The sequence below is a fragment of the Panulirus ornatus genome, chromosome 53, assembly GCF_036320965.1.
Source record: "Panulirus ornatus isolate Po-2019 chromosome 53, ASM3632096v1, whole genome shotgun sequence".
NCBI classification, from domain to species: domain Eukaryota; kingdom Metazoa; phylum Arthropoda; class Malacostraca; order Decapoda; family Palinuridae; genus Panulirus; species Panulirus ornatus.
The window spans coordinates 8,012,369-8,028,584 of record NC_092276.1 but is presented as its reverse complement, the minus strand read 5'-3'; the positions used below and the strand labels follow the sequence as shown (position 1 = coordinate 8,028,584).

General features: G+C 40.8%; 1 protein-coding gene across 1 annotated transcript in view; it reads right to left on the bottom strand.

Moving 5' to 3' along the window:
- Window positions 1–961: 961 nt before the first annotated feature.
- sea (mitochondrial citrate transporter scheggia) overlaps window positions 962–16,216 on the bottom strand; it is a 103,569-nt gene continuing 88,314 nt past the window's right edge. Inside the window, exon 6 of the mRNA XM_071692526.1 lies at window positions 962–3,040. Within this exon, the coding sequence (XP_071548627.1) occupies window positions 2,932–3,040 (109 nt within the window). The 3' untranslated portion in view covers window positions 962–2,931. The remainder of the gene's footprint in view (window positions 3,041–16,216) is intronic.

Below are 16,216 nucleotides of genomic sequence, written 5' to 3'. Positions count from 1 at the left end.
ATACATACATGTGTATATCTGTATACATCTGTGTATTTGTATCATAAGTCTGTAGTACCAGTTCATCAACTTGGGAAAATCTATCCACTATTAGATACTTCTAAGGAATTCTTCAAATATGTTAAGTCATAAAACGAACACATAAGATACAACAAGACCACTAGTATTCTTGAAAACACATTTTACTCATATCATAATCAACAGTCAAGTTCATGGAAACAAAAGCAGTGCATAAGTTCATCTGTCCTAATTACTCTGTCTTCCATTTCAAGTAAGATACCACCAATGTCTACAATGCTACACAGGTGATATGATAATAGTGTATTCAACACTTGATTTACAAAACTGTGTCCAACAAACAACATATTCACAAAGGCAACAGGAACAAGGAAAATCAATCATTTCAATTTTCTTTTGGTCTACTGCAATAATCTAAGCAAAGTATTGCATCTCTTAAAAATAAAATCTACATGTTTAGTGATATGGCTCTCATATATGAAAAGTAAACTGGCTAATCAACTAAAACTGAGACCATCATATGAAATCTCTGCTTTTTCAGGATCTTTAACTGCTTAAGAAAATAATTTAATGAAGACAAAATGTTACATACAAAATAGGATAGGCCTCGTCTGGGTGATCACTGTCTGTCATGGCAAAGATGGATATGTATGAAAGTAAAATAGTCCCAACCGCATTGCATGGTAGTCTTAAGCTAGAAGCACAAGAACAAAAGAAGATGAATGTGTTGAAAATTAAATGTCTGAGAATATGTGATGTGAGGAGGGCTGATCTTATAAGGTGTGGTCTTTTATTTCTACTTTGGGTGTGGGTTAGTTATGGAGAGCTTTAGATGGGAAGAGTCTAATGCTGTTGTAAGTGCCAAGCATACTGAGTTGGGACTGTATATGGAGGATCTTTGTTTCATTGAAGTTGTTGAGTGTTTGCAGTTGCTAAGCAGCCAGTGATTGTTCTGAGTGCTCTGTTTTGTATGGTTTGCAGCTTTCTTATACTTGCTGAATTCCACCTGCAAGTGAAAAGGAGTACAATCTCATGATGGAACTTATTACTCCAAAGGAGACTATCATTTCCCTATTCCTGAATGGAATACAGCCTTAAAGCTGCAGAAGTCCCATATAAGGGATTCTGGGGTTGTATAATAAAAGTTATGGACAAAATTAGAATATATTTAGAAGCACACATCTGTGACACAAACACTCACAAAAAGAAATCATTAAACTAACTTTAAGATCTCAAAAAACGCTTGATATGAAAATTCTGATAAATATATTGCCTTTTCATATGGAACCCTGAGAATATGGCTGTGGGCTTTCAACAATTACAGGAGAAACTAACAAGAACATACACTTTAACTTCATCATAAAAAAATCCACCAAAATTTTTGCTGAAAAAATAAATGGAAAGTACATTTTTCCAATAGGCTAAAAATATAAAATAAAATTAGGTTGGAATTAGTACAAGTATGAGGTAAAACTGATTTCAAAGTAAACCTTAACTAAGCCTTTGTAATCCTCTGTAAACAAATGACTAAAATGAAACTAAAATACATGTCTTTGAGAACTATCAAGTTTTAGAATATTTAGCAGGTATAAATCATCAACAAGTAAGAAGCTGAGACATTAAGAAGAGGAAAAAAAAAAAAGAAATTGTATGCAACCTTTGGGAAATACCAGTAAAATGAGAGAAAAATATTCACAGATTATATACTGCAAATGAAATAAAAGACTAGCAAATATCTATTGTTGTATATAACAAAATTCCCAAAAATAATTGGTTGGAACCTCAAGCATGATGAAAGAAACTGACAAATGTAAGCCTTAATAAATTCTATGAAAAAGAGAAAATGATTATGTCTCTGACATATAAGCAATCTTAGAAAAAGAGTTTAGGATTTACAGGCCAGTGTAACAAAGCTAGACAACAAAACTTATACAAACATATAAAAACACAGAGTACCACTGCTATAATTTGGTGCATAAACCCCTGACAAATAATAATCCCCACCCTTTTCTGAAACTTAATGACCATAAACAGCGAATGCAACAGATGTGACATGGACAAGAATCCAAAGCTTTAACCACTGTGTGGGGAAATTGAAAATACTAAAAGAAGAGAAGTCTAAAAGGAGCATTATAGATAAAAAAAAAAGGAGGAAAAGGAGGCATCTTTCATACAAGAAATTCCAAAAATGATGGTTTGAATTTGCTGATCCATGAAGAATAATGATTATCAAATATACAACTTAAAATAATTTGTAAGAACTAATATAAGAGATGTAGGAATATTTATAAACACTATTCCTTCACTGTAACCACTCCTGGGGCATGGCATTAAGTTGGGAAAGAATGAACATTTGGAATGCTTAGAAATAATATGGTCCCCTTACATGTCAAGTAAAATCTGTGAATCCAGTAAACAATATTAAAGCATACACAAAAAAAGCATTTATCATATACTTTATAAAGACTCTTATATGTCATTTCCCAAGTCTTTTTGTACCTTCCTATATATTATTGTGCAAACACAGATTCATCTACAGTACTTATGGCACTTCCAACATACAAAGAAAATCAAGTGAAAATTAAGCAAGCAAAGCTATGATTATTGAACAGCATATGTAATCAAAGCATAACCATCCTAAAAATAATTTTGAATAATGTGCAATCTATTTTTAATGAATGACCCCTACACTTACATTTTGTCTAATTAACAATTAAAGAACCTCAGAGCTATGTGTTAGTACCATAAAGGTTTTGCTGCATGAAGTTTCTTCAAAAGCTCAGACTCAATAAAAATAACTATTTCTGACTCATATGTTGTATCTTATCATGTGAAACAATAATTTTCATAATGAAGTTACTGCAGTTGTTTTATCATTGATGTTATTGTGCATATACACTTCCAAAGATTTCTTTACTTCCAGACTTTGTTGAAGAGTTCCATAAAGCTGTCATATATCATGAAGGTAATGGCCACATCTAAACAGACACGACTAAGGCGTGGCACTGTACCCTTGTAAAACCTGCAAAGGAAATGTGAATTGTCTGATTCCTTGATATTAACCACAACACAATAAATAACCAAATATTTGTACATGCCTTTAACTGTTAACGTAACTTCAATAAACCCCAACCACGTGACCTCCCCCTTAATCACTCTGCCTTTTAATGGGTACTACCAGACAAAGCAGACAGTGGTTGGTCTGTACTGATTGGTGATGGACGGCAGTACTTAAATGTGATGTTGGGATCTAAATAAATTTGTTAGGTATTGGCACAAAATGAGGTGGATTGTCTCCATGAACCATGTTGTGCTACATGTAGAGAAAAATTACATGAAATAAAACTGTATGAACTCCTACTGGTGCGATTTCACCTTCATATACATAAATCTATTTCTATTATACTTGATCGCCATTTCCCGCATCAGTGAGGTGGTGCCAGGGAACAAAGAATGGCCCATCCACTCATATACACATATCTATTTATTCATTTAGTATACTTTGTCGCTGTCTCCCGCATTAGCAAGGTGTAGAAGGTGAGAACATTATCTCAGAAAGCAAAAATGGGTATGTTTGAAGGAATAGTGGTTGCAACAATGTTATATGCTATAGATGGGGTTGTGCAGAGGAGGGTGGATGTGTTGGAAATGAGATGTTTGAAGATAATACGTGATGTGAGGCAGTTTGATTGGGTAAGTAATGAAAGGGTGAGAAAGATGTGTGGTAATAAAAAAAGTGTGGTTGAGAGAGCAGAAGAGGGTGTATTGAAATGGTTTGGTCACATGGAGAGAATGAGTGAGGAAAGATTGACAAAGACAATATATGTGTCAGAGGTGGAGGGAACGAGGAGAAGTGGGAGACCAAATTGGAGGTGGAAAGATGGAGTGAAAAAGATTTTGAGTGATCGGGGCCTGTACATCCAGGAGGGTGAAAGGTGTGCAAGGAATAGAGTGAATTAGAACGATGTGGTGTAGTGGGGTCGACATGCTGTCAATGGATTGAACCAGGGCTTGTGAAGTGTCTGGGGTAAACCATGGAAAGTTCTGTGGGGCCTGGATGTGGAAAGGGAGCTGTGGTTTCGGTGCATTATACATGACAGCTAGAGACCGAGTGGGAACGAATGTGGCCTTTGTTGTCTTTTCCTAGAGCTACCTTGCAGGCATGCAGGGGGAGGAGGGGGTGTCATTTCATTGGTGGCGGGGTTGCGACAAGAATGAATAAAGGCAGCAAGTATGAACTATGTACATGTGTATATATGTATATGTCTACGTATGTATATATATATATATATATATATATATATATATATATATATATATATATATATATATATATATATATATACGTTGAAATGTATAGGTATGTATATGTGCGTGTGTGGACATGTATGTATATACACGTGCATGTGGGTGGGTTCCACACATTCTTCAGCGCTCCCAGAACCTTTGCCCCCTCCCCCACCTTGTAACTCACTTCTGCTTCCATGGTTCCATTCGCTACTAATCCACTCCCAGATATCTAAAACACTTCACTTCCTCCAGTTTTTCTCCATTTAAACTTACCTCCCAATTTAATTGCCCCTAACCCTACTGAACCTAATAACCTTGCTCTTATTCACATTTACTCTCAGCTTTCTTCTTTCACACACTCTACCACACTCAGTCACCAGCTTCTGCAGTTTCTCACCCGAATCAGCCACCAGTGCCGTATCATCAGTGGACAACAATGACTCACTTCCCAAGCCCTCTCATCCACAACAGACTGCATACTTAGCCCTCTCTCCAAAACTCTTGCATTCACCTCCCTAACAAACCCATCCATAAACAAATTAAACAACCATGGAGACATCACACACCTCTGTCGCAAACCAACATTCACTGGGAACCAATCATTTTCCTCTCTTCCTACTCATACACATGCCTTATGTCCTCGATACAAACTTTTCACTGCTTCTAGCAACTCACCTACCACACCATATACTCTGGGGGAATGGTTTGGTAAACAGAGAAGAGGGAGTGAAAAGCTTTGCGGAAGATGAAAGCTGGCAAGGTGGCGGGTTTGGATGGTACTGCAGTGGAATCTACTGAAAAAGTGGGCGACTCTGTTGCTGACTGGTTCGTGAGGATATTCAATGTATGTATAGTTCATGATGAATTGCCTGAGGATTGGGGCCTAAACATACAGGAGGGTGAGAGGTGTGCAAGGAATAGAGTATTTTGGAAGAATGTGGTATACCAGGGTTGACATGCTGTCAATGGGCTGAACCAGGGCATGTGAAATGTCTGGGGTAAACCATGGAAAGGTCTGTGGGACCTGGTTATGGACAGGGAACTGTGGTTTCAGTGCATTAGACATGAAATGGAGAGACTGACTGTGAACAAATGTGGCCTTTTTGTCTGTTTTCCTGGCACTACCTCACTAAAGCAGGGGGTAGTGATGCTGTTTCCTGTGGGACGGGCGGTGCCTGGAATGGATTGGAGGCAAGTAAGTATGAATATGTACATACATATATATGTATATGTCTGTGTATGTATATGTATGTATATGTGTGTATGTTACGTATGTGTATGTATATGTTTGTGTATGGGCTGTTATGTATATATATGTGTATATGGGGAGTTCAGTGTTGTAAATGGAAATGGTGAAGAGCTTGTAGATTTGTGTGCTGAAAAAGGACTGGTGATTGGGAATACCTGGTTTAAAAAGAGAGATATAAATAAGTATTCATATGTAAGTAGGAGAGATGGCCAGAGAGCGTTATTGGATTACGTTTTAATTGATAGGCACGTGAAAGAGAGACTTTTAGATGTTAATGTGCTGAAAGGGGCAACTGGAGGGATGTCTGATCATTATCTTGAGGAGGTGAAGGTGAAGATTTGTAGAGGTTTTTAGAAAAGAAAAAATGTGGGGGTGAAGAGATTGGTGAGAGGAAGTGAGCTTGGGAAGGAGACTTGTGTGAGGAAGTACCAAGAGAGACTGAGTGCAGACCGGAAAAAGGTGAGAGGAAAGAACGTAAGGGGAGTGGGGGAGGAATGGGACGTATTTAGGGAAGCAGTGATGGCTTGCACAAAAGATGCTTGTGGCATGAGAAGCGTGGAGGTGGGCAGATTAGAAAGGGTAGTGAGTGGTGGGGTGAAGAAGTAAGATTATTAGTGAAAGAGAAGAGAGAGGTATTTGGACGATTTTTGCAGGGAAATAATGCAAATGGAGTAGGAGATGTATAAAAGAAAGAGGCAGGAGGTCAAGAGAAAGATGCAAGAGGTGAAAAGAGGGGCAAATGAGAGTTGGGGGTGAGAGAGTATCTTTAAATTTTAGGGAGAATAGAAAAGATGTTTTGGAAGGAGGTAAATAAAGTGCGTAAGACAAGGGAACAAATGGGAACCTCAGTGAAGGGTGCTAATGGGGAGGTGATAACAAGTAGTGGTGATGTGAGAAGGAGATGGAGTGAGTATTTTAAAGGTTTGTTGAATATGTTTGATGATAGAGTGGCAGATATAGGGTGTTTTGGTCGAGGTGGTGTGCAAAGTGAGAGGGTTAGGGAAAATGATTTGGTAAATATAGGAGGTAGTAAAAGCATTGCGGAAGATGAAAGCCGGCAAGGCAGCAGGTTTGGATGGTATTGCAGTGGAATTTATTAAAAAAGGGGGTGAATGTAATGTTGACTGGTTGGTAAGGTTATCTAATGTATGTATAAATTCATGGTGAGGTGCCTGAGGATTGGCGGAATGCTTGCATAGTGCCACTGTACAAAGGCAAAGGGGAAAAGAGTGAGTGCTCAAATTACAGAGGTATAAGTTTGTTGAGTATTCCTGGTAAATTATATGGGAGAGTATTGATTGAGAGGGTGCAGGCATGTACAGAGCATCAGATTGGGGAAGAGTAGTGTGGTTTCAGAAGTGGTAGAGGATGTGTGGATCAGGTGTTTGCCTTAGAGAATGTGTGTGAAAAATACTTAGAAAAGCAAATGGATTTGTATGTAGCATTTATGGATCTGGAGAGGGCATATGATACAGTTGATAGAGATACTCTGTGGAAGGTATTAAGAATATATGGTGTGGGAGGCAAGTTGTTAGAAGCAGTGAAAAGTTTTTATCGAGGATGTAAGGCACGTGTACGCGTAGGAAGAGAGGAAAGTGATTGGTTCTCAGTGAATGTAGGTTTGCGGCAGGGGTGTGTGATGTCTCCATGGTTGTTTAATTTGTTTATGGATGGGGTTGTTAGGGAGGTGAATGCAAGAGTTTTAGAAAGAGGGGCAAGTATGCAATCTGTTGTGGATGAGAGAGCTTGGGAAGTGAGTCAGTTGTTGTTCGCTGATGATACAGCGCTGGTGGCTGCTTCATGTGAGAAACTGCAGAAGCTGGTGACTGAGTTTGGTAAAGTGTGTGAAAGAAGAAAGTTGAGAGTAAATGTGAATAAGAGCAAGGTTATTAGGTACAGTAGGATTGAGGGTCAAGTCAATTGGGAGGTAAGTTTGAATGGAGAAAAACTGGAGGAAGTGAAGTGTTTTAGATATCTGGGAGTGGATTTGGCAGCGGATGGAACCATGGAGCGAAGTAAACATAGGGTGGGGGAGGGGGCAAAAATTCTGGGAGCCTTGAAGAATGTGTGGAAGTCGAGAACATTATCTCGGAAAGCAAAAATGGGTATGTTTGAAGGAATAGTGGTTCCAACAATGTTGTATGGTTGCGAGGTGTGGGCTATGGATAGAGTTGTGTGCAGGAGGGTGGATGTCCTGGAAATGAGATGTTTGAAGATAATACGTGATGTGAGGCAGTTTGATTGGGTAAGTAATGAAAGGGTGAGAAAGATGTGTGGTAATAAAAAAAGTGTGGTTGAGAGCAGAAGAGGGTGTATTGAAATGGTTTGGTCACATGGAGAGAATGAGTGAGGAAAGATTGACAAAGACAATATATGTGTCAGAGGTGGAGGGAACGAGGAGAAGTGGGAGACCAAATTGGAGGTGGAAAGATGGAGTGAAAAAGATTTTGAGTGATCGGGGCCTGTACATCCAGGAGGGTGAAAGGTGTGCAAGGAATAGAGTGAATTAGAACGATGTGGTGTAGTGGGGTCGACATGCTGTCAATGGATTGAACCAGGGCTTGTGAAGTGTCTGGGGTAAACCATGGAAAGTTCTGTGGGGCCTGGATGTGGAAAGGGAGCTGTGGTTTCGGTGCATTATACATGACAGCTAGAGACCGAGTGGGAACGAATGTGGCCTTTGTTGTCTTTTCCTAGAGCTACCTTGCAGGCATGCAGGGGGAGGAGGGGGTGTCATTTCATTGGTGGCGGGGTTGCGACAAGAATGAATAAAGGCAGCAAGTATGAACTATGTACATGTGTATATATGTATATGTCTACGTATGTATATATATATATATATATATATATATATATATATATATATATATATATATATATATATATACGTTGAAATGTATAGGTATGTATATGTGCGTGTGTGGACATGTATGTATATACACGTGCATGTGGGTGGGTTCCACACATTCTTCAGCGCTCCCAGAACCTTTGCCCCCTCCCCCACCTTGTAACTCACTTCTGCTTCCATGGTTCCATTCGCTACTAAATCCACTCCCAGATATCTAAAACACTTCACTTCCTCCAGTTTTTCTCCATTTAAACTTACCTCCCAATTTAATTGCCCTTAACCCTACTGAACCTAATAACCTTGCTCTTATTCACATTTACTCTCAGCTTTCTTCTTTCACACACTTTACCACACTCAGTCACCAGCTTCTGCAGTTTCTCACCCGAATCAGCCACCAGTGCTGTATCATCAGTGGACAACAATGACTCACTTCCCAAGCCCTCTCATCCACAACAGACTGCATACTTAGCCCTCTCTCCAAAACTCTTGCATTCACCTCCCTAACAAACCCATCCATAAACAAATTAAACAACCATGGAGACATCACACACCTCTGTCGCAAACCAACATTCACTGGGAACCAATCATTTTCCTCTCTTCCTACTCATACACATGCCTTATGTCCTCGATACAAACTTTTCACTGCTTCTAGCAACTCACCTACCACACCATATACTCTGGGGGAATGGTTTGGTAAACAGAGAAGAGGGAGTGAAAGCTTTGCGGAAGATGAAAGCTGGCAAGGTGGCGGGTTTGGATGGTACTGCAGTGGAATCTACTGAAAAAGTGGGCGACTCTGTTGCTGACTGGTTCGTGAGGATATTCAATGTATGTATAGTTCATGATGAATTGCCTGAGGATTGGGGCCTAAACATACAGGAGGGTGAGAGGTGTGCAAGGAATAGAGTATTTTGGAAGAATGTGGTATACCAGGGTTGACATGCTGTCAATGGGCTGAACCAGGGCATGTGAAATGTCTGGGGTAAACCATGGAAAGGTCTGTGGGACCTGGTTATGGACAGGGAACTGTGGTTTCAGTGCATTAGACATGAAATGGAGAGACTGACTGTGAACAAATGTGGCCTTTTTGTCTGTTTTCCTGGCACTACCTCACTAAAGCAGGGGGTAGTGATGCTGTTTCCTGTGGGACGGGCGGTGCCTGGAATGGATTGGAGGCAAGTAAGTATGAATATGTACATACATATATATGTATATGTCTGTGTATGTATATGTATGTATATGTGTGTATGTTACGTATGTGTATGTATATGTTTGTGTATGGGCTGTTATGTATATATATGTGTATATGGGGAGTTCAGTGTTGTAAATGGAAATGGTGAAGAGCTTGTAGATTTGTGTGCTGAAAAAGGACTGGTGATTGGGAATACCTGGTTTAAAAAGAGAGATATAAATAAGTATTCATATGTAAGTAGGAGAGATGGCCAGAGAGCGTTATTGGATTACGTTTTAATTGATAGGCACGTGAAAGAGAGACTTTTAGATGTTAATGTGCTGAAAGGGGCAACTGGAGGGATGTCTGATCATTATCTTGAGGAGGTGAAGGTGAAGATTTGTAGAGGTTTTTAGAAAAGAAAAAATGTGGGGGTGAAGAGATTGGTGAGAGGAAGTGAGCTTGGGAAGGAGACTTGTGTGAGGAAGTACCAAGAGAGACTGAGTGCAGACCGGAAAAAGGTGAGAGGAAAGAACGTAAGGGGAGTGGGGGAGGAATGGGACGTATTTAGGGAAGCAGTGATGGCTTGCACAAAAGATGCTTGTGGCATGAGAAGCGTGGGAGGTGGGCAGATTAGAAAGGGTAGTGAGTGGTGGGGTGAAGAAGTAAGATTATTAGTGAAAGAGAAGAGAGAGGTATTTGGACGATTTTTGCAGGGAAATAATGCAAATGAGTAGGAGATGTATAAAAGAAAGAGGCAGGAGGTCAAGAGAAAGATGCAAGAGGTGAAAAAGAGGGCAAATGAGAGATGGGGTGAGAGAGTATCTTTAAATTTTAGGGAGAATAGAAAAGATGTTTTGGAAGGAGGTAAATAAAGTGCGTAAGACAAGGGAACAAATGGGAACCTCAGTGAAGGGTGCTAATGGGGAGGTGATAACAAGTAGTGGTGATGTGAGAAGGAGATGGAGTGAGTATTTTGAAGGTTTGTTGAATATGTTTGATGATAGAGTGGCAGATATAGGGTGTTTTGGTCGAGGTGGTGTGCAAAGTGAGAGGGTTAGGGAAAATGATTTGGTAAATATAGGAGGTAGTAAAAGCATTGCGGAAGATGAAAGCCGGCAAGGCAGCAGGTTTGGATGGTATTGCAGTGGAATTTATTAAAAAAGGGGGTGAATGTAATGTTGACTGGTTGGTAAGGTTATCTAATGTATGTATAATTCATGGTGAGGTGCCTGAGGATTGGCGGAATGCTTGCATAGTGCCACTGTACAAAGGCAAAGGGGAAAAGAGTGAGTGCTCAAATTACAGAGGTATAAGTTTGTTGAGTATTCCTGGTAAATTATATGGGAGAGTATTGATTGAGAGGGTGCAGGCATGTACAGAGCATCAGATTGGGGAAGAGTAGTGTGGTTTCAGAAGTGGTAGAGGATGTGTGGATCAGGTGTTTGCCTTAGAGAATGTGTGTGAAAAATACTTAGAAAAGCAAATGGATTTGTATGTAGCATTTATGGATCTGGAGAGGGCATATGATACAGTTGATAGAGATACTCTGTGGAAGGTATTAAGAATATATGGTGTGGGAGGCAAGTTGTTAGAAGCATTGAAAAGTTTTTATCGAGGATGTAAGGCACGTGTACGTGTAGGAAGAGAGGAAAGTGATTGGTTCTCAGTGAATGTAGGTTTGCGGCAGGGGTGTGTGATGTCTCCATGGTTGTTTAATTTGTTTATGGATGGGGTTGTTAGGGAGGTGAATGCAAGAGTTTTAGAAAGAGGGGCAAGTATGCAATCTGTTGTGGATGAGAGAGCTTGGGAAGTGAGTCAGTTGTTGTTCGCTGATGATACAGCGCTGGTGGCTGCTTCATGTGAGAAACTGCAGAAGCTGGTGACTGAGTCTGGTAAAGTGTGTGAAAGAAGAAAGTTGAGAGTAAATGTGAATAAGAGCAAGGTTATTAGGTACAGTAGGATTGAGGGTCAAGTCAATTGGGAGGTAAGTTTGAATGGAGAAAAACTGGAGGAAGTGAAGTGTTTTAGATATCTGGGAGTGGATTTGGCAGCGGATGGAACCATGGAAGCAGAAGTAAATCATAGGGTGGGGGAGGGGGCAAAAATTCTGGGAGCCTTGAAGAATGTGTGGAAGTCGAGAACATTATCTCGGAAAGCAAAAATGGGTATGTTTGAAGGAATAGTGGTTCCAACAATGTTGTATGGTTGCGAGGTGTGGGCTATGGATAGAGTTGTGTGCAGGAGGGTGGATGTCCTGGAAATGAAATGTTTGAGGACAATATGTGGTGTGAGGTGGTTTGATTGAGTAAGTAATAATAGGGTAAGAGAGGTGTGTGGCAATAAAAAGAGTGTTGTTGAGAGAGCAGAAGAGGGTGTTTTGAAATGGTTTGGTCACATGGAGAGAATGAGTGAGGAAAGATTGACCAAGAGGATATATGTGTCAGAGGTGGAGGGAACGAGGAGAAGTGGGAGACCAAATTGGAGGTGGAAAGATGGAGTGAAAAAGATTTTGAGTGATCGGGGCCTGAACATGCAGGAGAGTGAAAGGCGTGCAAGGAATAGAGTGAATTGGAACAATGTGGTATATTGGGGTCGACGTGCTGTCAATGGATTGAACCAGGGCATGTGAAGCATCTGGGGTAAACCATGGAAAGTTCTGTGGGGCCTGGATGTGGAAAGGGAGCTGTGGTTTCGGTGCATTATTACATGACAGCTAGAGACCGAGTGTGAACGAATGGGGCCTTTGTTGTCTTTTCCTAGCGCTACCTCGCACACATGAGGGGGGAGGGGGTTGTTATTCCATGTGTGGCGAGGTGGCGATGGGAATGAATAAAGGCAGACAGTATGAATTATCTTTTTTTTTTTTTTTTTTTTTTTTCCCAAAAGAAGGAACAGAGGGGGCCAGGTGAGGATATTCCCTCTAAGGCCCAGTCCTCTGTTCTTAACGCTACCTCGCTAATGCGGGAAATGGCGAATAGTTTAAAAGAAAGAAAGAAGAAAGTATGAATTATGTACATGTGTATAAATGTATATATCTGTATGTATATATATGTATACATTGAGATGTATGGGTATGTATATTTGCGTGTGTGGACATGTATGTATATACATGTGTATGTGGGCGGGTTGGGCCATTCTTTCGTCTGTTTCCTTGCGCTACCTCACTAACACGGGAGATGGCGACAAAGCAAAATAAAATAAAATATAATAAAAAGATGTTTTGGAAGGAGGTAAATGAAGTGTGTAAGACAAGAGAACAAATGGGAACATTGGTGAAGGGGCTAATGGGGAGGTGATGTGAGAAGGCGATGGAATGAATATTTTGAAGGTTTGTTGAATGTGTTAGATGATAGAGTGGCAGATATAGGGTATTTTGGTCAAGGTGGTGTGCAAAGTGAGAGGGTCAGGGAGAACAGTTTGGTAAACAGAGAAGAGGTAGTGAAAGCTTTGCGGAAGATGAAAGCCGGCATGGCGGTGGGTTCGAATGATATTGCAGTGGAATTTATCAAAAAGGGGGGTGACTGTGTTGTTGACTGGTTAGTGATGATGTTCAATGTATGTATGGCTCATGGTGAAGTGCCTGAGGATTGGCGGAATGCATGCATAGTGCCATTGTACAAAGACAATGGGGATAAAGGTGAGTCTTCAAATTACAGAGGTATAAGTTTGCTGAGTATTTTTAGGAAATTATATGGGAAGGTATTGATTGAGAGGGTGAAGGCATGTACAGAGCATCAGATTGGGGAAGAGCAGTGTGGTTTAGAAGTGGTAGAAGGATGTGTGGATCAGGTGTTTGCTTTGAAGAATGTATGCGAGAAATACTTAGAAAAACAAATGGATTTGTATGTAGCATTTATGGATCTGGAGAAGGCATATGATAGATTTGATAGAGATGCTCTCTGGAAGGTATTAAGAATATATGGTGTGGGAGGCAAGTTGCTAGAAGCAGTGAAAAGTTTTTATCGAGGATGTAAGGCATGTGTACGAGTAGGAAGAGAAGGAAGCGATTGGTTCCCAGTGAATGTCGGTTTGCGGCAGGGGTGCGTGATGTCTCCATGATTGTTCAATTTGTTTATGTATGGGGTTGTTAGGGAGGTGAATGCAAGAGTTTTGGAGAGAGGGGCAAGTATGCAGTCTGTTGTGGATGAGAGGGCTTGGGAAGTGAGTCAGTTATTTGCTGATGATACAGTCCTGGTGGTTGATTTGGGTGAGAAACTGCAGAAGCTGGTGACTGAGTTTGGTAAAGTGTGTAAGAGAAGAGAGCTGAGAGTAAATATGAATAAGAGAAAGGTTATTAGGTACAGCAGGGTTGAGGGACAAGTCAATTGGGAGGTAAGTTTGAATGGAGAAAAACTGGAGGAAGTGAAGCGTTTCAGATATCTGGGAGTGGATTTGACAGCGGATGGAACCATGGAAGCGGAAGTGCATCACAGGGTGGGGGTTGGGGTGAAGATTCTGGGAGCATTGAAGAATGTGTGGAAGACCAGAATGTTAACTCGGAGAGCAAAATTGGGTATGTTTGAAGGAATAGTGGTTCCAACAATGTTATATGGTTGCGAGGCGTGGGCTATTGATAGAGTTTGTGTGGAGGAGGGTGGATTTGTTGGAAATGAGATGTTTGAGAACAATTTGTGGTGTGAGGTGGTTTGATTGAATAACTAATGAGTAACTAATGAAAGGGTAAGAGAGATGTGTGGTAATAAAAAGAGTGTGGTTGAAAGAGCAGAAGAGGGTGTATTGAAATGGTTTGGTCACATGGAGAGAATCAGTGAGGAAAGACTGACAAAGAGGATATGTGTGGCTGAGGTGGAAGGAACAAGGAGAAGTGTGAGACCAAATTGGAGGTGGAAGGACGGAGTGAAAAAGATTTTGAGCGATCGGGGCCTGAACATACAGGAAAGTGAAAGGCATGCAAGGAATAGAGTGAATTGGAATGATGTGGTATACCGGGGTCAATGTGCTGTCAATGGATTAAAACAGGGCATGTGAAGCGTCTGGGGTAAACCATGGAAAGTTTTCTGAGGCCTAGATGTGGAAAGGGAGCTGTGGTTTTGGTGCATTACACATGACAGATAAAAACTGAGTGTGAACGAATGTGGCCTTTGTTGTCTTTTCCTAGCGCTACCTCGCGTGCATGTGGTGGGAGGGGGTGCCATTTCATGTGTGGCGGGGTGGCGATGGGTATGGAAGAAGGCAGCAAGTATGAAACATATAAGTGTATATATGTATATGTCTGTGTATTTATATGTTTGTATGCGTTGTAATGTATAGGTATGTATATGTGCGTGTGTGGGCATTTATGTAAATGCATGTGTATTTGGGTGGATTGGGCCATTCTTTTGTCCATTTCCTTGTGCTACCTCGCTAACGTGGGAGGCAGCGACAAAGCATAATAATAAAAGTGAATAATAATGAAATATATATATAAACAAAGTGTGTGTGTGAAAGAAGAAAGCTGAAAGTAAATGTAAATAAAAGCAAGGTTATTAGGTACAGTAGGGTAAGTTTGAATGGAGAAAAACTGGAGGAAGTGAAGTGCTTTAGATATCTGGGAGTGAATTTGGCAGCGGATGGAACCATGGAAGTGGAAGTGAATCATAGGGTGTGGGAGGGGGCAAAAGTTCTGGGAGCGTTGAAAAATGTGTGGAAGTTGAGAACATTATCTTGGAAAGCAAAAATGGGTATGTTTGAAGGAATAGTGGTTCCAACAATGTTATATGGTTGTGAGGCGTGGGCTATGGATAGATTGGAGGATGGATGTGCTGGAAATGAGATGTTTGAGGACAATGTGTGGTGTGAGGTGGTTTGATCGAGTAAGTAATGTAAGGGTAAGAGAGATGTGTGGAAATACAAAGAGCGTGGTTGAGAGAGCAGAAGAGGGTGTTTTGAAATGGTTTGGGCACATGGAGAGAATGAGTGAGGAAAGATTGACCAAGAGGATATATGTGTCGGAGGTGGAGGGAACGAGGAGAAGAGGGAGACCAAATTGGAGGTGGAAAGATGGAGTGAAAAAGATTTTGTGTGATCGGGGCCTGAACATGCAGGAGGGTGAAAGGAGGGCAAGGAATAGAGTGAATTGGATCGATGTGGTATACCGGGGTTGACGTGCTGTCAGTGGATTGAATCAGGGCATGTGAAGCATCTGGGGTAAACCATGGAAAGCTGTGTAGGTGTGTATATTTGCGTGTGTGGACGTATGTATATACATGTGTATGGGGGTGGGTTGGGCCATTTCTTTCGTCTGTTTCCTTGCGCTACCTCGCAAACGTGGGAGACAGCGACAAAGCAAAGAAAAAAAAAAAAATACTCATGTAGATACATGTGTATGTGGGTGGGTTGCGCCATTCTTTCATCTGTTTCCCTGCGCCATCTCGCTAACGTGGGAGACAGCGACAAAGCAAAATAAATAAATAAAAATGATAACAAGTAGTGGTGATGTGAGAAGGAGATGGAGTGAGTATTTTGAAGGTTTGTTGAATGAGTTTGATGATAGAGTGGCAGATATAGGGTGTTTTGGTCGAGGTGGTGTGCAAAGTGAGAGGGTTAGGGAAAATGATTTGGTAAACAGAGAAGAGGTAGTAAAAGCTTTGCGGAAGATGAAAGCCGGCAAGGCAGCAGGTTTGGATGGTATTGCAGT